Source organism: Mobula hypostoma, chromosome 3 (assembly GCF_963921235.1).
Source record: "Mobula hypostoma chromosome 3, sMobHyp1.1, whole genome shotgun sequence".
NCBI classification, from domain to species: domain Eukaryota; kingdom Metazoa; phylum Chordata; class Chondrichthyes; order Myliobatiformes; family Myliobatidae; genus Mobula; species Mobula hypostoma.
The window spans coordinates 59986614-60006747 of NC_086099.1; the positions used below are offsets into that span (position 1 = coordinate 59986614).

The window sequence follows — 20134 nt, forward strand, 5'->3', positions numbered from 1 at the left end:
TTCAGATTGGGCCCTGTTTCAAGTGCCACGATTTCTTACAGGACCAATATTTACATGACTGAAAGCAAGACACATTTTAATACAGAGGATTCCAGCTCATTAGTTAACTGGGACAATCACTTATTTGAGACAACTCTTAAAGAACAAAAACTAATTGAGCAAATAGGCAGGATTCCCTTTGTTCATTGCGGCACTACGTCGCTTAATTGGGAAAGGAGATTGTTGCCGAACTGTTTCTAACTAGTCCAGTGCACTTTTGTGGATGTTAGACACTACACTGTGCTTAGAGTGAACAGTTTTTAAAAAATATATAAGTTGCATGAATCTGTGTTCAAAAAGAGGTGATTATTATTGTCAGAGGTTTTGAATTCACAGACCCATTTTTTACAAGGTAGCAATATGGAGTTGTTTGCTGATTATCAATGTTCACTAGTTTGTTTTTTAAATTCCCTTTTGCATCGGTGCTTTTGGTTCAGTAATTTAAAATTGTAACTTTAATTTACTGCTTATGGCATATATCCACACACAGGCTGTGAGCAGGTATAAGAATTCCAGCAGCTACCGCATTCAGGAAACAACCAACCACTCTGGGTCATATCTGCCCACACATGTTGTAGCCACAACCCTCTGTGGCTACTCACTCAGCTGCTTACATGTTTAGAGGTGTCTGAGAGTTGCTCTTCAATCATCTCCACTATTTGTTCAAACGTAGGTCTTCTTAAAGCATCAGAGTCCCAGCAAGATTTCATGACTTCATACCTATGAGATATTACTCAGTTAACAACATGGAAAAGAAAGCAACCATAAAAGACAGGAATTTTAACCAACATAACTGTTTAGGCAGAATAGTTTTTCACTCAAGTTTAGTCCCTTGCATTCTATAACAGATTTTGAAACAGATAATGAAAGGATGCATTGTTCAAAAAAAATGCAAAAGCTACAGGGGTCCACATTGGTAAGGAAAATGAGGGTTGGGATGGCCTTACACAATTGGCCCCACCTTGCAGAGCTGGAAAGAAAAAAAATTGAGTTTTGACGTTATTAACATGATTTCAGCAACCAGCAACCTTAACTGAGGGTTCAATTTCATGAATAGCTTGGCTAATTCACCTTAAAGATAGTCTGCACCTCTTCAGGAAGCGTGGTGGTGGTGCGAGTAACACGACAATTATTTACAGCTTGCTAAAAGGCATAAAGAAACAAGGGCAGAAAGCAACGGCTTTCTTTCTGGATACTTAGTTATAAGGAGCGGTGAGAAAGAAAGAAGTAATCTGCCCATAGAGAGTGGTAGCTGTCCAGGAACACAGCAAAGCAGCAGTAGTAGACGCTAACAGATATGAACATGAGAAGTTAATATCTTTGGTGCTGCAATGAAACTAACAAGCACAGAAGGTCAGTGAAGACTCCTTCAAACCCCACCCCTCACCAAAAGCACATCAACTCTCATGCACTATTCAGTGTTACACATGCTCGAGGGCATGCATTTAAAATGAGAGGAGAAAGAGTTTAAGGGAGCAGGTTTTTCCACCCAGAGGGTGGTGGCTGTATGCAACTGCCAGAGGAGGTAATAGAGGTCGGTATAATTACAGCATTTAAAACACTTAAGTTTCTGGATGTCAGCATTTAGGAGGAACACACACAAAATGCTGAAGGAGCTTCAGCAGCTCAGGCGGCATCTATGGAGGGAAATAAACAGTTGACCTGCTGAGTTCCCCCAAATTTTCACTTGTCTGTGGCTCAAGATTTCCAGGACCTGCAGATCTTCTTGTCCACTTCAGAGACTTAGTCCAACACATTGATGCAAACATGAAGTAGGCACGGTAGCAGCTCTACACATTAGGAGTTTGAGGAGACTAGGCATGTCACAAAAGACTCTGGCAAATTTCTATAGATGTACGGTGGAGAGCATCATAGTTTGGTATGAAGGCTCCAATGCACAGGATCGCAAGAGGCTGCAAGGCCTCTAGACTTAGCCAGCACCATCATGGGTACAACCCTCCCACCATCAGTGCCTGAAGAAAGTGGCATCCATCATTAAAGACCCGCACCATTCAGGACGTAGCTCTTCCTACGACTACCATCAGAGAGGATGTTCAGAAGCCTGAAGCCCTACCCTCAACATTACAGGAACAGCTGAATCGTCAGATTTCTAAATGGTCCATGAACCCATGGACACAACCTTGTTATTTCCTTTTTTTGTTGCACTATCTATCTATCTATTTATTTATTTATTTATTTATTTATTTATTTATTGTTACTTTATGTCCTTGCACTGTACTACTGCCAGAAACAACAAACTTCATGTCATATAAGACGTGGTAATAAACCTGATTCTGATTCTCGCCTTCAGGATAGAAAACATTTAGAAGGGTAAATACAGCCAGTAGGGACTAGCTTCGGGAGAAATCTTGATAGTCATGGATGAGTTGGGCTGAAGGACCCACTGCATTTCCATAATGTCTAACTCTATGGCCCAATGTGTCATAAAAGGGGGCATTGGGAACAGACCCAAATGCAAGACAGGCACCAAAGTACTAGAAACAGGACTTGACTAAAGTAGGCATGTGACAGGATACAGACGAGGAGCAGGGTCAAGAACACAGACTTGGGCTAGGACATGAACTAGACAGGGAACCCGGACAAGGAACTATGAACTAGGAGACTGGGCTAGGGAAAGTGGGACCAGGACTAGGAACCATGAACTAGGAGCCTGCGCTTGGACTCGGAGTCAGAGACTGGACAAAGACTCAGAAACTGGGTTTTGCCTCAGGCTCGGACCCTAGAACTAGGCAAGGACATGACATGGCTACAGGACAGGACGAGGCTTAAGGCTGGGGTCTGGGGTCTTGGGTCTTGGGTCTTGAGGCTGGGGTCTTGAGTCTTGAGTCTTGAGGCTGGGGTCTTGAGTCTTGAATCTTGAGGCTGGGGTCTTGAATCTTGAGGCTGGGGTCTTGAATCTTGAGGCTTGAGGCTGGGGTCTTGAGTCTTGAGGCTGGGGTCTTGAGTCTTGAATCTTGAGGCTTGAGGCTGGGGTCTTGAGTCTTGAGGCTTGAGGCCAGACGCTGGGGTCTTGAAATGCAGAGGCTGATAACTCGGAGGTTGGAGCTCAGAGACAGACTGGGAACTGAACATCAACATAGAGCCGGAACTTATCCTTCGAAAAGCCGGGACTCATCTTTATCTCCACACCAAGGTGGGATAGGTCCAACCGTCGGGTAATGGCAGAACGGCAGGATTTACCCAACAGAGGCAAAGACAACACAAGACAGGTTCCCCCACAGGGCAACAGCAGAACAGCCTGACTTACCCCATGGAGGCGAGGACAAGAAGAGACAAACACCAAAGAACGACAGACAGTTCCACCTCTGCATTGGGGTTGCTCCGAGCCGCAGTTACGGCTAGCAACCTCAGATGGCTACGGAAACAGCCGGATCCCTACCTAGCTCAGAGTGGCTGACGGCCACTCAGCTGGCCCGGGAAACAGCCAAATCCATACCGCAAAGGTAGCTCCAACTAGTGACAGCAAGGCTCCATGAAGTGATGGTTCTCCAACGTGGCCTAAAGATAGCAAGTGGCCGGTCTAGCCTTCCACCAGCAGGGTGCTCCCAGGGAATCTTGACAAGACAATCCAGCCGCCCGCACTCAACCCCAAGGCTACTTATGTTCCAAGCCCCAAGCTGGGAATCAGGCGCCTATGGCTAACCCAACCGAAACAAGGGACAGCTGGAAGACCCAGAGTCCTGAGTCCACGGACCGGACCGTGAACCGGAACGTGGACTTCACAGACCGGACCATGACACTATGATCACCTGCCGACCAACAATCCTGATAATCACTCAGATATAACATTCAAACTTCCCACCAGAAGCTCACATGATTAGAAAATGGAAAAAATGCTTGGTTTGTCCACCAAAAACTACCAAGACATTTTCATAAGAATGACTAGGAGTTCCAAGTACTAATACAATACACTATAAAGAGAAGGATTTCTTAAATTGGAAGCACCAACAGAATTTAAGGGAGAAAATGAACAAACCTATAAGCATCTAAAGGCAGAATTACAACAAATATATTGTGACCTAAAGAATGGATGTTGCTGGAGAGACTCCAACAACATGTACTCTCCAGATCATCTTTGACCCAAGCAGCCAAGAGTCCGTCCGACTGAGATCCAATAAATGAGAGAGTTCATCAACAACAGTGAAGCAGTTAGCACCCTAATGGATGTTGACTGAATGATCTCCTCAGAAAGGACTTGGTCTTTGCCATGAGTAGTCCAGCTCCATCTCACAGCACGCTTTCTATTACAATCTTGGCACCACCCTAATCTGGCAAAAGTTTATCCATCAACTGATAACCAGGCGAACACAAGAGAACAGCAGAAAACAGAAATAGGAATGGGCATCAGGCTCCCTGAACTTGCCCCACCATTTAATATGATCATGGTTGATTTATGGTAGCTTCAGTTTCTCCTCTGTCTGATTTTGCCATTCCCCTCTATTCTTCAATCTGCCAAATATTTATCCACATCTACTTAAAATACTTCTAATAATCCAATAGGCAGAGAATTCTAGAGATTCACAATTCTTTGTTAAGAGAGATTTTTATTTACCTCAGTTTAATTAAAACGATCGATCCCTCCTTATCTTTAAGTTATGTTCCTTATTCAGGACTGTCCCACAGTGAAAACACCCCAATCTCTACACTGTCAATCCCTCTTAGCTTTGGCATTATATGCTTGAATAAGGCCATCCCTCTTTCTTCTAAACTCCAAGGAATACAGGTCCAAGCTATTTAGTTTCACTTGGTTTTACAACTCCCATCCCTGAAATTAGCCTGACTAATCTCCTTTGGACTGTCTCCAGTGTTGCTGTAACTTTTAGTTTAGGTAAGTGGCCAAAACCATACAAAGTTTTCAAGATAAGACCTCAGAAACATCCTATATAATTGATTCAAAACCTCATATTTTTAAGTCATGAACCTTTTGCGATATATTTAAACTGCCCTTGATGAGTTCTGTCTGTGCTTGTCTCATTACAAGGTAGGTTCCTATGTGTCTGAGTGGTCCTTTTGAAGTACTAAACCATTGTGGTGAAGTCTATCTGACGTGACTTTAGGCTCACTTCTCCCTCATCTGGGAAAAGCAGAACATGTAAAGCAGCCATTATTGTGACTATCCTCAAGGAAAGAGACGTCCAACAGCAGTAATTAGAGAAGAGTCTTTGCTGTTTGGCACAAAGAAAGTTATCACAAACATCCTCCCCACTTGTGAAAAATCATGCGTAATCCCATTACTTCCCTTTCCCCAAACAAAAGCACAAATCCTTGACAATGAATAATTGCATATCACAGATGTCCTTAATTTGGCTTTTTTACAAGAGTGGATAATAGTTACTGTTGCATGTTCACAATGTCTAAACAATTAGCTGAATAACTCAATACACACATAAAAGAGGATATGAACAAAAACAGCCCGTTTGCATTGTAACAATTTTAGAAAAAAATCAGGAATCATACTTACAGCTCAGCAGATGCAAGTTCAGGATTTAGCATCCTGTACCCTTCCTTAATCATCTTGTAGAACTTGTTGTCCACAGGAATGCCAGGGTAAGGGCTGCTCCCTAAAATGAAATAGTATTAAATCTTGTACAGACATATATCTAATTGAGACAATCAACATCAGTTTAAAAAGGTAGAACTATTACCTAGTGAGAAAATTTCCCACAACAAAATACCATAAGACCAGACGTCACTCTCAAATGTGTAGACACAGTCAAAAATACTCTCTGGCGCCATCCATTTCACAGGAAGACGAGCCTAGGGTTAAAATAATCTGAGTATTGAATCATTGTTTTTCAAGATTATTTGTAGAATATGTAATTAAACAATGTTTCAAATCATCCATCTTTAGTACACTGTCAAATGTGTATGTGGTGTGTGTATGTGGTGTGTGTGTGTGTGTGTGTGTGTGTGTGTGTGTGTGTGTGTGTGTGTGTTCACGTAATTATTCCCAGAGAACTCTGGACATGCTAATTCCATTGTAGACTATTATCACACAACACACACAAAATGGTGGAGGAACTCAGCAGGTAGCAGGAAAACTCAAATATCAGAGGTGCAGAGGTACTTAGGAGTCCTCGTACAAGACTCCCAAAAGGTTAATTTACAGGTTGAGTCTGTGGTAAAGAAGGCAAATGAAATGTTGGCATTTATTTCAAGGGGAATAGAACACAAAAACAAGGAGATACAGCTGAGGTTTTATAATACCCTGCTCAGGCCACAATTGAAGAATTGTCAACAGTTCTGGGCCCCATATCTCAGAAAGGATGTGTTGTCATAGGAGTTAACATATGAGAAGCGTTTAGCAGCTTTGGGCATGTAATCACTGGAATTTAGAAGAATGCGGGGTTTGGGGGGGAGGGGTGGATCTCATTGAAACCTACTAAAAGCTGAAAGGACTAGATAAGGTGGATGTAGAGAGGATGTTTCCTATGGTGGTGGTTCTAAAGGGCACAGCCTCAAATTTGAGGGGAGACCTTTCAGAACAGTGGTAAAGAAGAATTTTTTTTGGTGGAGAGAAGTGAACCACTGAGGAAGCCAAAACCATGGTATATTTAAAGTGAAAATTTTTAGTTTTCTTATTGGTTCGGGGACCAAAGATTATGGTGAGAAGGCAGGTGTATGGGGTAGAGTGGGATCCAAGATCAGCCATGATGGAATAGCAGAGCAGACTCGAAGGGCTGAATGGCCTAATTCTGCTCCTTTCTCTTATCATCTTAATGTTTAAATGAGATTGTCTCTGGAATAAGGTAGGGACTTTTGTCGTGGAAAGGATGGGAAGATAATTTGACTGTGATTATTTGCACACAGCTTTTAACATATGGTAAAAAAATAAAATAACGAAGTACAATAAAAATACTCTTTGCTTGCCTTTGTAGAGAAAAATAGTAACTTGCATCCGAGTCCTTGATGATCTAGTACACAAATAAGTCTTTACTGGTCAGGACTTGATCTGAATTTAAATCTAGGATAGTCAAATTTTGCTTTGCATTTGCAACTCTGGTGATCCAGTACTGATATGTGATGTTGCTTGGCATCCCTAACGCCTCTGTTTCAGGGATCATATATTTGTTTGTCAGTAATTGTTAGCTGTGCATTTACTGTAGGTTTAATGTCTGGCTGTTGACTTGCATAGCTCACAATATATACCTAGCAACTGCTAATTAATGTTTGATGCAAAAACATACAAAATATTGTCTTTAGTAGATCATTGTTATTTTCACACTTGCCCATTGCAGATGGATTCCATTCCACCGCCCTGATTTCGGGAACCATTTAAATAGAAGCTAGTACAGGAACCAGACCCGTGGAAGAGGATGGACAACAAGAGTAAACGGTCCTGCATCACTTACATTGCCTTTTACCACATAGTTGGAATCATTCCTAATGTCTCTAGCCAGCCCAAAGTCACAAATCTTTGCGATCCGTCCATTTGTTAGAAGAATGTTTCTTGCTGCCAGATCTCTGTGAATGCACTGCAATAAGTGAGGTACACATTGTAAACAATATATAATAAACGCAATCAAGTTTATAATTGAGTTACAATATTATCAACAATGTCTGAAATGGTAATTTACAAGCAGTTCATGCTTACGTTCTTAGATGAGAGGAAGCTCATTCCTTTTGCCACCTGATAGGAAAAGATGAGAAGGTCTTCAAATTCCAGAGCCAGGCTATAGTCTTCAGTGTCCTCACTGTTGTTTTCCTTATCACCATAGGATTCTAAACAATAAAGTATCTGGTGTTTAAACAGGCACTATCTAGTATTTTCTCCCGTTCGTAATGTTATCTATGACTCAGATTTGAATCATAGAGCAAGATAGTAGGAAATACTTGCAGAATGCAAAGTCTGTTTAGGCAAAGACAACAAAGGTTGTCTCTACTGAGCCAGTTTTTCAGATAAACTGAGAACAATGCGATAGAGACGGCACTGCCTACAAATCCAGCTCCCAACCGTGAACAATGCGATAGAGACAGCACTGTCTACAAATCCAACCATGATTCCTAAACAAGCTATGAAATTTACATACTAAAGAAGCAAACAGCACATGTAAATTATTGACCTGATCTGCTGAATTCCTCCAGCACTTTCTATGCATTGCTCTCTAAATTTCCAGTACTTGCAGAAATGCTTGTTTTTATGACATGTAAAATATTTATTTTATTCCTTGAACTGTGACTACTTCGCAGAATTCGTGTCATAAAACAATTTTGTACTATGCTGTCATTTATATTCCAGCAGCATCTCTCCCTAACTCTTCCCTTCTTGCCTCTCCTAATTCCTCTATACCCTCCTCCTGCTTAAACACACCAAATAACACTAGTACACAGTGCTGATGTATACAGTCTAATCCCACTGTAATTAATTTTATTCTCCTCACATCCCTGTCAACTCCCCCACATCCCCCCTCCCCAGATTCCATCACTACACACTAAGGGCAATTTAAAGAAGCACACACAAAATGCTGGAGGAACTCAGCAGGCCAGGCAGCACCTATGGAAAAGAGTAAACAGTCGATGTTTCAGGCCGAGACCCTTCATTAGGGTTCTTTTCCATGGATACTGCCTGACCTGGTGAGTTCCTCCAGGACTTACTGTGTGTTGTTTTGATTTCCAGCATCTACAGACTTTCTCTTGTTTGGGAGGGACAATTTACAGATTCTTAATTAATCTACAGATCAGCACGTTTCAGGGGATGTGAGAAGAAATCAAAGCACTTGGAGGAACCCCACATGGTCAGAGGAAGAATGTGCAAATTCCATACAAATGGCACCAAAAGTCAGAATCAAACCCCTGTCACTGTAGTTGTGAAGCAGGTGATCCACTAGCTACACTACTGTGTTCTTCCTTAAGTTGGCATGGCTGTATGACATACACCTGCCACCCCACCACCCCACTGTTCAGATAAAGTAAATCGCAAACATTTGTCATTCATTTCAACAAAAAGATGATTACAGTTCTAGCTGGATTACCATAGGTATCTTACCCTTGCTTGGCAATCTGATTTTGTCCTGGATAGTTTGAGGAGATGTTGTTCTGCTTGGCTTCATTTCCATATATGACCCAGAATTATTGCTGTAGTATGTAAGAGATACATTAAATCAATATTGTATTAGGATTTAAAAATAAAATAACAGTATACCATCACATAAATGGAATCTTTAATCTTTTGGCACCTCTTCCAAACAATTTGTCTTAGATCTAAATGTGAACACAAATCAAACTACAAAGTCTGTAAACAGCATCACGAATTGTGAGCAGTAATTCTAGGACATTAGAATGCATAATTTGATAAAGTAAAGAATTATTTCAAAATGCTTATTAAAGTAGTGTCAAATTGCATTTTTATAGCTGTCAATATAACATGGTTTTGATTTAAGATATTTGGAAGGTGCACATGGTTAAAACTTTACAAGAGGCTCCCATTGCCATGAAACAGTTTTGGGAGATGAAAGAGGCTAGGGAACAGCGTGCAAGGAGGAAATCTCCTGATTCTGAGGCACCCTCTACCTACGCAATCAGGTACTATTCATATTTACCATTCAGCATTCCCATGGCTGGAAATCTCCACTCCATGGAATACCCATAGGATGGGCACACTCCATGTAGCATGGAAATTTACTTGGCATGCTGTATAAATAATTCTATTTGCCACTTCAAGGATCAGCTTTACTTGCCATATATTAGGAATTTTCTGTAATGCATTGGCATGACATGCAGCAAAAAAATTCAACAATGGTAAAGAATTAAAAAAATATACAAATAAGGTTAGAAGTACAGACGTGGAATAAAATGTGCATAAATACCAGCATATATTTACAATGCAAACAGCATTATAAACTGTAAACACGAGGAATTCTGCAGATGCTGGAAATTCAAGCAACACACATAAAAGTTGCTGGTGAATGCAGCAGGCCAGGCAGCATCTCTACGAAGAGGTGCAGTCGACGTTTCAGGCCGAGCCCCTTCGTCAGGACTAACTGAAATAAGAGCTAGTAAGAGATTTGAAAGTGGGAGGGGGAGGGGGAGATCTGAAATGATAGGAGAAGACAGGAGATGGAGGGATGGAGCCAAGAGCTGGACAGGTGATTGGCAAAGGGGATATGAGAGGATCATGGGACAGGAGGCCCAGGAGAAAGGAAAGGGTGAGGGGGGGAACCCAGAGGATGGGCAAGGGGTATAGTCAGAAGGACAGAAGGAGAGAGAGAGAGAAAGAATGTGTGTATATAAATAAATAACGGATGGGGTAGGAAGGGGAGGTGGGGCATTAGCGGAAGTTAGAGAAGTCAATGTTCATGCCATCAGGTTGGAGGCTACCCAGACGGAATCTAAGGTGTTGTTCCTCCAACCTATATGGCCTCCTCTACTGTAAAGATAAGGCCACACTCTGGTTGGAGGAACAACACCTTATATTCCGTCTGGGTAGCCTCCAACCTGATAGCGTCAACATTGACTTCTCTAACTTCCGCTAATGCCCCACCGCCCCTTTGTACCCCATCCGTTATTTATTTATATACATACATTCTTTCTCTCTCTCTCTCCTTTTTCTTCCTCTGTCCTTCTGACTATACCCCTTGCCCATCCTCTGGGTTTCTCTCCCCCTCCCCCTTTTCCTTTTCCCTGGGCCTCCTGTCCCATGATCCTCTCATATCCCTTTTGCCAATCACCTGTCCAGCTCTTGGCTCCATCCCTCCTCCTCCTGTCTTCTCCTATCATTTTGGATCTCCCACTCCCCCTCCCACTTTCAAATCTCTTACTAGCTCTTCCTTCAGTTAGTCCTGACGAAGGGTCTCGGCCCGAAACGTTGACTGTACCTCTTCCTAGAGATGCTGCCTGGCCTGCTGCATTCACCAGCAAATTTGATGTGTGTAGCATTATAAACTGGACTGGTCAAAGAACACTGACGCTGTCTACAAGAAGAGTCAGAGCCACCTCTATTTCCTGAGGAGACTGAGGTCCTTTAACATCTGCCGGACGATGCTGAGGATGTTCTACGAGTCTGTGGTGGCCAGTGCTATCATGTCTGCTGTTGCGTGCTGGGGCAGCAGGCTGAGGGTAGCGGACACCAACAGAATCAACAAACTCATTCGTAAGGCCAGTGATGTTGTGGGGATGGAACTGGACTCTCTCACGGTGGAGAGAGGATGCTGTCCAAGTTGCATGCCATCTTGGTCAATGTCTCCCATCCACTACATAATGTACTGGGTGGGCACAGGAGTACATTCAGCCAGAGACTCATTCCACCGAGATGCAACACAGAGCGTCACAGGAAGTCATTCCTGCCTGTGGCCATCAAACTTTACAACTCCTCCCTTGGAGGGTCAGACACCCTGAGCCAATAGGCTGGTCCTGGACTTATTTCCTGGCATAATTTATATATTACTATTTAACTATTTAGGGTTTTATTATTATTTAATTATTTGTGTTGCAACTGTAACGAAAACCAGTTTCCCCCGGGATCAATAATGTATGACAGTGGCTATGACTATGACTATAAAAAGTGGCTTAAAGTGTTCACACTGCAGTCCAGTGACTGAGCGATTATGGAGGGGGAGGGCTAACTAGAAAGATTGATCAGATTAACTGCCTGGCGGGGGGGGGGGCTGGATTTTAAGATGGTGTAAAGGTTTTGTTTTAATTAACTGCTGTACTGCACCTCTGCTGAGATTGATCTACAAACACTTATATCTAAATATGCAAATTCACGTACTGAGAAATTCATCAGAATCAGGTTTAGTATCATTGTCATGAAATATGTTGTCTTTGCAGCAGCAGGTCAATGCAATACATAATAATAGAGAAATATTATTGTGAATTACAATAAGTATATAAATCTACGATAGATAAATTAAGTAAGTAGTGCAAAATAGAAATAAAACAAGTAGTGAGGTAGTGTTAATGGGTTCAATGTCCATTCATAATATTGTGGCTGAAAGCACATAATGTTGTATATTGTACCCAACCTCTGAAATTCAGTCCATTTAAATCATCAGAATGAATCTGAAGTGCAGAGTACAAAATGTTGAGACTAAAGCATGTGAAAAGGCACATGTAGAAAACCTTGGAAAAACATCTTATGATGAACACACTTGATTATAGGATGATTTTTAAGCTCAGTTGCTACGAGCAAAATTTAACTTGCTAATAAAAAAAATTCCATTGTTTTTCTTACTCCTTTGGATCCCTCAGATTCATGATATTCTTATATTCTGTTTTCTGCAGATCCTGCTCTTTAGTTTCTGGCCAAATGAATGAGTCTCGTTTCCTTCTCAGAAAGTTTAGAAGGTCACCAAAGCAACAGTATTCAGTGATTACCAGAACTGGACCTGGAACACAACAGTCAATTCATTAAAATTCACAGGCAACTTTCAGGAACAAACAGCTGACATTCTTGGAATTTGTGTAACATCATTTTTTTTTCAAAATCACGGTTTAAAGTAATGGTTCATCTGTTCTGAAAATAAGTCATGGAGGTACAGCACAGAAACAAGTCCTTAGGTCTACTAAATCTAGGCTCATCAAACATCCATTAACAGTATTCATTGATGACCACAAATAGACCTGGAAACAACAGCCAATTCATAAAATTCACAGACAGTGAAAGAAAATCTATGTACTGTGTTACCAATCAGGATGGTGTATGGTTGGAAGGCATATTCCAAGCCATGGTGCTTTTACTGCCCTCGTCCTTCTAGAAGGTAGAGGTCATGGGTTTGGTAGTTGCTGAGTGTACTCTGTAGATGGTACACATTTGAAATATCAGATAACCTGGACTATTGAACACCAAAATATGTCCAGCTCAGTTTGATCATTAATGCTACAAATAATACCAGCAATAACTGATAGTTCACATTGTTATTGTTCAGAACAGTGGATGATCATTTCCAGTGACTGATTCAAGCAAGGGACGCCAGGTCTTGGACACTGCTGTCACGCTGAAAGTTTCCACCTAGGACCTTGGACCTTGGGAAGTAAGGCAGACTATATCAGCACTGCACAGTCATACTTCGACAAAGATGATCATTCTAGGCAGTCTTTTCTTACTATCAAGCCAAATATTGATCAAGACAGCAGGGAAATCTTCTTGGTCTTCTTGAATAATACCATGGACTAATTTCTTTCCAAATAAATGGACAAACAAGGCCTTAGTTTAAGGCCTCATGTGATAGACCACACTTCATAAGGTGCAGCAATTCCTTGGCGCAGCAGTGAAATATCACTTATGATTATGAGCGCAAATCTTGGAGTCAAACTTGAATCTGCAGACTCCTGATTCAGTGTCAGCAGGGCCATCACTGACTACTTCTCCATGTGAAGGTTAACTGTACTCAGTTAAAATGTGCAAAATAAGGCTTAGGCTTAAGTTGTTGAACTGACCTCCCACAGTGCATGCTCCCAACAGGTTGACAATGTTGATATGCTGCCCCAGGTGACTCAATACTTTCAGTTCAGACATCAGAGCTTCCTTCTCTGTGGAGTGAGCACTTGCTGTAAGGCCAGATTTACAGTTGTTAGTTTACATCGTAGTATATTAATCTACAATACACAGAACATTTAACATACACACTTACGTTTAAGCATCTTTACTGCAACAGTCATAATGGAGTCAGCCTTAGTCAATCCATAAGCCGCAGCCTCCACAACCTTCCCAAAGGCTCCAGCACCAAGGGTTTTACCTTAGAATAAGTAACATACTCTTCATAATTGAATTCGCAGTATGAGAATTAACCAACACTGTAATGCATAAACTGCAATACATTATTTATATTAACTACAAAAGAAGAGGATATAATGGCAATAAAGTACTAAATTTATTAATCAGAAACTAAACATCAAAAGCTATCAAAATATATTAGTAAATATCCATTGGGTCTCATTCCCACATTTAAGATATTCCATTACAAAAAATGTGTTGCAAAGACAATTCATATTAGCTAAATTCATTACAATTAAAATAGGCCAGGCAAAATATCAACCAACCAAAACGCAGCTTGTCTCTGGGAAACTCCCACTTATCATCATAAGGTAACTGTGTTGGGTCGATGTAGGTGTAGTTATTCCCATGTATTCCTTCAACTACTTTCCACTGAATCTGGTACCTGGGTTTCTAAAAACAATCATATTTTCATTAATACTCATTCATATAATATAAAGCAGCTAAGAGAGTTAAAAAAAGCCATAAACTTAACCGCACTTTACCTGTTGATATTTGTAAAACAGAATTGCTAAAATTACACACAGTATGCTTGCTGCCGCAGCAAACAGGGACAAGAGTGGAGTAAAGAGTTGATGAGTCTTCATTATTTCTGTAAGAAGAAATAAAATAATGTTATTGGATATGAACATGAGTTGATATCTACAGTCAAATTCATCTCAAGTAAGAGTCCAGTATTAAACTATTGGACTACGAGGGGCACGGTAATGTAGTGGTTAGCACAACACTTTACAGTACGGGTAGCCTGGGATCAATTCCTGCCGCTACCTGCAAGGAGTTTGTGCATTCTACCCCGTGACCACGGGCGTCTTCTCCGGGTGCACTGGTTAATTGATCATTGTAAATCGTCCTGTGATTAGGCCAGGACTAAATTAGGGGATTGCTGGGCCACGTAGCTTGAAGGGCTGGGAGGTCCTATTGTGGTATCTCAATAAATAAATAAATACACTTCAGCAGCCCATAAACCCAATTATTAAAAGGATTGGCTGTCTATGTTAACCAAGGTGCTCATGGGTGGCCATTGGAATGAGAAAAATCCAGCAGGCTGTGCTGCTGATACGGGGTGGCAAGTACACACATAACAGACTGAACTAGGGGAATGTAAGGCATTAATATTGTTCAGGCAGCTGCTGAATATTTGCCAAATTACATTATGTAATTTATTACACTGAAAGATTTTATCCTTCATTTTGTTGATAATATCATACATTTTAGCTTCAGCAAGAAAGAACATTTAATTTATTGTTATTGAACAGCAGAAGTTTACCTCCTTTTATCTGATAGATTGTTTGACCTTTGCCAACACTGTTGTATGCCAGACATTCTACAGTAATGTTATTCTTCAGTTCATTGGTGTTAAGAATGCTTTCCACTTCAACCCGTCCAAAACGGGGCTGACGTATTATCCTGTTTGTCCAATGGCCTTCAGCTGGTGTTATGGCTGCCTCTGAGCACCTGAAACCAAATAGCCACACACAATGAACTAGGAAGTACTGTCATCTGCTTCCAGCATGTTAATAGTCGTAAAAGAGGAAATTTTGTATCGTTTACACAATCTTCACACCCTCTTCTAATCTGAAGGTAAGATCGGTGAAAAGACATTGAACAATAGCGAAATCAATCTTTTCTGCTTTTTCTACAGGGATTCTACCAATCGCCTGCTGTAGAACGACACCTGAAGAAATTCAAGTAGCAATCAAAATAAGGCCCACCATCAGAGACAAATGCAATGAAAATGTGTTCAGGTGCATTCAAAGCTGCCAAACTGGAGGGCAAAATCAAGGGCAACTCAAATCAAATCCTAAAATATGATTCTATGCATGATTTGCATATGTGTTTTTTTTCATTTAACTGTTAGAAATCCTGAAGTTTAAGTATTGGGATGATGTTTGCAAGTGTACACTATTGAAATCATTGAATGCAGAATGTTCAGTGTAAGAGGTTAGACCAGTTAAATTGCCTAACTGGTGAGACTATGATAACTGCTGGAAAGAGATTGGGTCATTTATCATTTTGTTTTCCAAGAGGAAGAAGAAGATATTTACCATAAATAATTATATACCATTTTCCTATAAATATTTTATTTTTTTCTCCATCATACAATATTTTCTTAATAATAAAACCTTTAATTAGGATTTGATGTTGTGATGCACTGATGCATTTTGTTGATGAGAGAACGATGTGATGCAAATGGTTAATTCTTCTTTATTTCAAAATTGAAGGATTTGAGAAAATAAAGGCATTGTCACTGTCATGAGGAACAAGAAGCTTACCTTTGAGATGAAGCTCAAGTGTCTTAAGAGATAGAAAAAGCCAAAGATGTCACAAAAATATATCCCCAGACTGCAGCATCTATCTCTTAGGACAATTTACAAGGTTACAATCAAATGTTTATCTGAATAATTAAGCAGATTTCTCTGACTAAGTGATCTATTGAATTGTTATCTACAGTCCTATGTCAGTTTACCACCAGGAAGTAATGAATCAGCTTTCAAAATAGTTTATATTTCTTCCAACATGAAACTGCAGCAGGAAAATATGATTAATATCCTCTTGTATGCCATGCACATTTGTTCGTGTCTTTTTAAGCAAAATATTGGCCTGGACTTTTGAGATAGTAATTAACTAAACATTTGACAATTATACATTCACAACTTAAGGGATAAAGGAGAATGCTTTCAGAACTTTCTAAGTACACAAATATCTTAAATTCTCACCTGATCTCTGAATTCTTATTATAAATACTTTTTTAAATTCTGAACTTTATGTAAGGCAAATCACAGCTCATTTTCTCACCGTTTCTGTTGTCCAGGGCAGTGAATCCATTTTATATTTGGTTCTGGGTATGCTGTAGCTACACATCGAATTTTACCTGGCCTATATTCTTCAAGAACAAGAATCTCTGGTTGGCCTGCAATGTAAAAATGGAAGTATGATCATATTGCCCTTTACAGCACTTCAAACATTTCAGAACATATGTTGTTAATTACATTAATTTATACTTTATGTTCACTGAACCATTTCATAAATAATTGTAATGATAGAAAATATTCATAGAAAGTACTGGAAAAAGTCAGGTCAGACATCATCTGTGGAGAGAGAAATAGTTAATGTTTGAGGTCTGAAACCCTTCTTCAAAACAGAGCTAAGTACTAATGAAGCACCAGGCCATTGTCTCCCACACCATCACCGACTTTATCCGCTCAGGGAATCTCCCATCCACTGCTACCAACCTTATAGTTCCCACACCCCGCACTTCCCGTTTCTACCTCCTACCCAAGATCCACAAACCTGCCTGTCCAGGTAGACTGATTGTCTCAGCTTGCTCCTGCCCCACCGAACTCGTTTCTGCATACCTCAACACTGTTTTATCACCCCTTGTTCAATCCCTTCCTACCTATGTTTGTGACACTTCTCACACCCTTAAACTTTTCGATGATTTTAAGTTCCCTGGCCCCCACCGCTTTATTTTCACCATGGACGTCCAGTCCCTATATACTTCCATCCCCCATCAGGAAGGTCTCAAAGCTCTCCGCTTCTTTTTGGATTCCAGACCTGACCAGTTCCCCTCACTCTGCTTCGTCTAGTGGAATTAGTCCTCACTCTTAATAATTTCTCCTTTGCCTCTTCCCACTTCCTACAAACTAAAGGTGTAGCCATGGGCACCGGTATGGGTCCTAGCTATGCCTGCCTTTTTGTTGGCTTTGTGGAACTATCTATGTTCCGTGCCTATTCTGGTATCTGTCCCCCACTTTTCCTTCGCTACATTGACGACTGCATTGGCACTGCTTCCTGCACGCATGCTGAGCTTGTTAACTTCATTAACTTTGCCTCCAACTTGCACCCTGCCCTCAAGTTTACCCGGTCCATTCCCGACACCTCCCTCCCCTTTCTAGATCTTTCTGTCTCTATCTGTGGAGACAGCTTATCTACTGATGTCTACTATAAGCCTAATGACTCTCACAGCTATCTGGACTATTCCTTTTCTCACCCTGTCTCTTGCAAAAATGCCATCCCCTTCTCGCAATTCCTCCGTCTCCGCCACATCTGCTCTCAGGATGAGGCTTTTCATTCCAGGATGAAGGAGATGTCCTCCTTTTTTAAAGAAAGGGTCTTCCCTTCCTCCACCATCAACTCTGCTCTCAAATGCACCTCTCCCATTTCATGCACATCTGCTCTCACTCCATCCTCCCGCCACTCTACTAGGAATAGGGTTCCCCTGGTCCTCACCTACCACCCCACCAGCCTCCGGGTCCAACATATAATTCTCCATAACATCCGCCACCTCCAACGGGATCCCACCACCAAGCACACCTTTCCCTCCCCCACTCTTTCTGCTTTCCGCAGGGATCGCTCCCTGCGTGACTCCCTTGTCCATTCGTCCCCCCCCCATCCCTCCCCACCGATCTCCCTCCTGGTACTTATCCTTGTAAGCGGAACAAGTGCTACACATGCCCTTACATTTCCTCCCTCACCACCATTCAGGGCCCCAGACAGTTCTTCCAGGTGAGGCGACACTTCACCTGTGAGTCGGCTGGGGTGATATACTGCGTCCGGTGCTCCCGATGTGGCCTTCTATATATTGGCGAGACCCGACGCAGACTGGGAGATCATTTTGCTGAACACCTACACTCTGTCTGCCAGAGAAAGCAGGATCTCCCAGTGGCCACACATTTTAATTCCACGTCCCATTCCCATTCTGATATGTCTATCCACGGCCTTCTCTACTGTAAAGATGAAGCCACACTCAGGTTGGAGGAACAACACCATATATTCCATCTGGGTAGCCTCCAACCTGATGGTATGAACATTGACTTCTCAAACTTCCGCTAATGCCCCACCTCCCCCTCATACCCCATCCGTTATTTATTTATATACACACATTCATTCTCTCTCTCTCCTTTTTCTCCCTCAGTCCCTCTGACTATACCCCTTGCCCATCCTCTGGGCTTCCCCCCCTCCCCCTTTTCTTTCTCCCTCGGCCTCCTGTCCCATGATCCTCTCATATCCCTCTTGCCAATCACCTGTCCAGCTCTTGGCTCCATCCCTCCCCCTCCTGTCTTCTCCTATCATTTCAGATCTCCCCTCCCCCTCTCAAATCTCTTACTAGCTCTTCCTTCAGTTAGTCCTGACGAAGGGGCTCGGCCTGAAACGTCGACTGCACCTCTTCCTAGAGATGCTGCCTGGCCTGCTGCGTTCACCAGCAACTTTTATGTGTGTTGCTTCTCATGAAGAGTCCTAGCTCTGGGCATACCAATGAATTGGTTTGCTTTCCATAGATGGTGCCTGATGATAATCCAATAAGATATTGGAGCAGAATTAGGTAACTTGGCCAGTTGAGTCTGCTCCACTATTTGATCATGGCTGATCCATTTCCCTCTCAACCTCATTCTCCTGTCTTCTCCCCATAGCCTTTTATGACCTGACTTATCAAGAATCTATCAACTTCTGCTTTGAATACACTCAATGACTTGGCCTATACAACCACTTGTGGCAACGAATTCCACAGATTCACCACCCGCTGGCTAAGGAAATTGCTCCTCGTCTCTGTTTTAAACGGATGTCCCTCTGTTCTGAAGCTCTGCTCTCTGGTCCTAGACTCTCCCACTATAGGAAACATCCTCTCCACATCCATTCTATCTAGGCCGTTCAACATTCAATAGGTTTCAATGAGGTACCCCCCCATTCTTCTAAATTCCAGCGAGTACAGGCCCAGACCCATCAAACACTCCTCATGCCATAAGCCTTTCATTTTGCGGAACCTCCTTTGAACTCTTCCCCAATGTCAGCACATCTTTTATTAGATAGGGGGCCCAAAATTGCTTACAAATCTCCAAGTGAGGCCATCCTTGTTTTTATATTCTAGTCCTCTTGAAATGAATGCCAACATGGCTGAAATTATTTTTTTCTAGCATTTTCTGTTTTATTACAGATTTCTAGCATCTGTAGATTTATCTTGCATCTACAGCTGAGTTACTAATAGAGCAGCATGAGTCATGAATGCTTCATATGATCAGCTTCTTTTTTAAGTTCTGTAACAAACTCGATAATCATAACGCAAAATTTGGGAGTTATGATAATAACATAATATCTATTATCTAATGATATATCATGCACCATGCGTTACATTTAACTATATATAAAATCTTGAGAGATATTACGTGGAGAAGAAAAATGTACAAAATAATGAAAATGCAGAGAAGTTAATAGAATAGGAAGAACTACTGAGAAATCAGACTGAGATGCATTTACTGATAGGATGCATAGAATGATTGTGAAAAGAATTTCTCAAATAATACAAAGGGTAAAAATTGGGTATTCTTTAAGGATCTCAAACAGAACTGGAGATAGAAATTAAGC

General features: G+C 41.4%; 1 protein-coding gene across 1 annotated transcript in view; it reads right to left on the bottom strand.

Annotated features, from left to right (window-relative positions):
• kita (KIT proto-oncogene, receptor tyrosine kinase a) overlaps positions 1–20134 on the bottom strand; it is an 84989-nt gene that overhangs the window by 9933 nt on the left and 54922 nt on the right. Inside the window, exons 8-20 of the mRNA XM_063043125.1 lie at positions 16571–16685; positions 15042–15229; positions 14260–14366; positions 14041–14167; positions 13632–13736; positions 13438–13548; positions 12233–12386; positions 9047–9135; positions 7655–7782; positions 7413–7535; positions 5706–5817; positions 5522–5621; positions 654–759 (exon numbers count right to left, since the gene is read on the bottom strand). Coding sequence (XP_062899195.1) covers positions 654–759; positions 5522–5621; positions 5706–5817; positions 7413–7535; positions 7655–7782; positions 9047–9135; positions 12233–12386; positions 13438–13548; positions 13632–13736; positions 14041–14167; positions 14260–14366; positions 15042–15229; positions 16571–16685 — 1565 coding nt within the window. The remainder of the gene's footprint in view (positions 1–653; positions 760–5521; positions 5622–5705; positions 5818–7412; positions 7536–7654; positions 7783–9046; positions 9136–12232; positions 12387–13437; positions 13549–13631; positions 13737–14040; positions 14168–14259; positions 14367–15041; positions 15230–16570; positions 16686–20134) is intronic.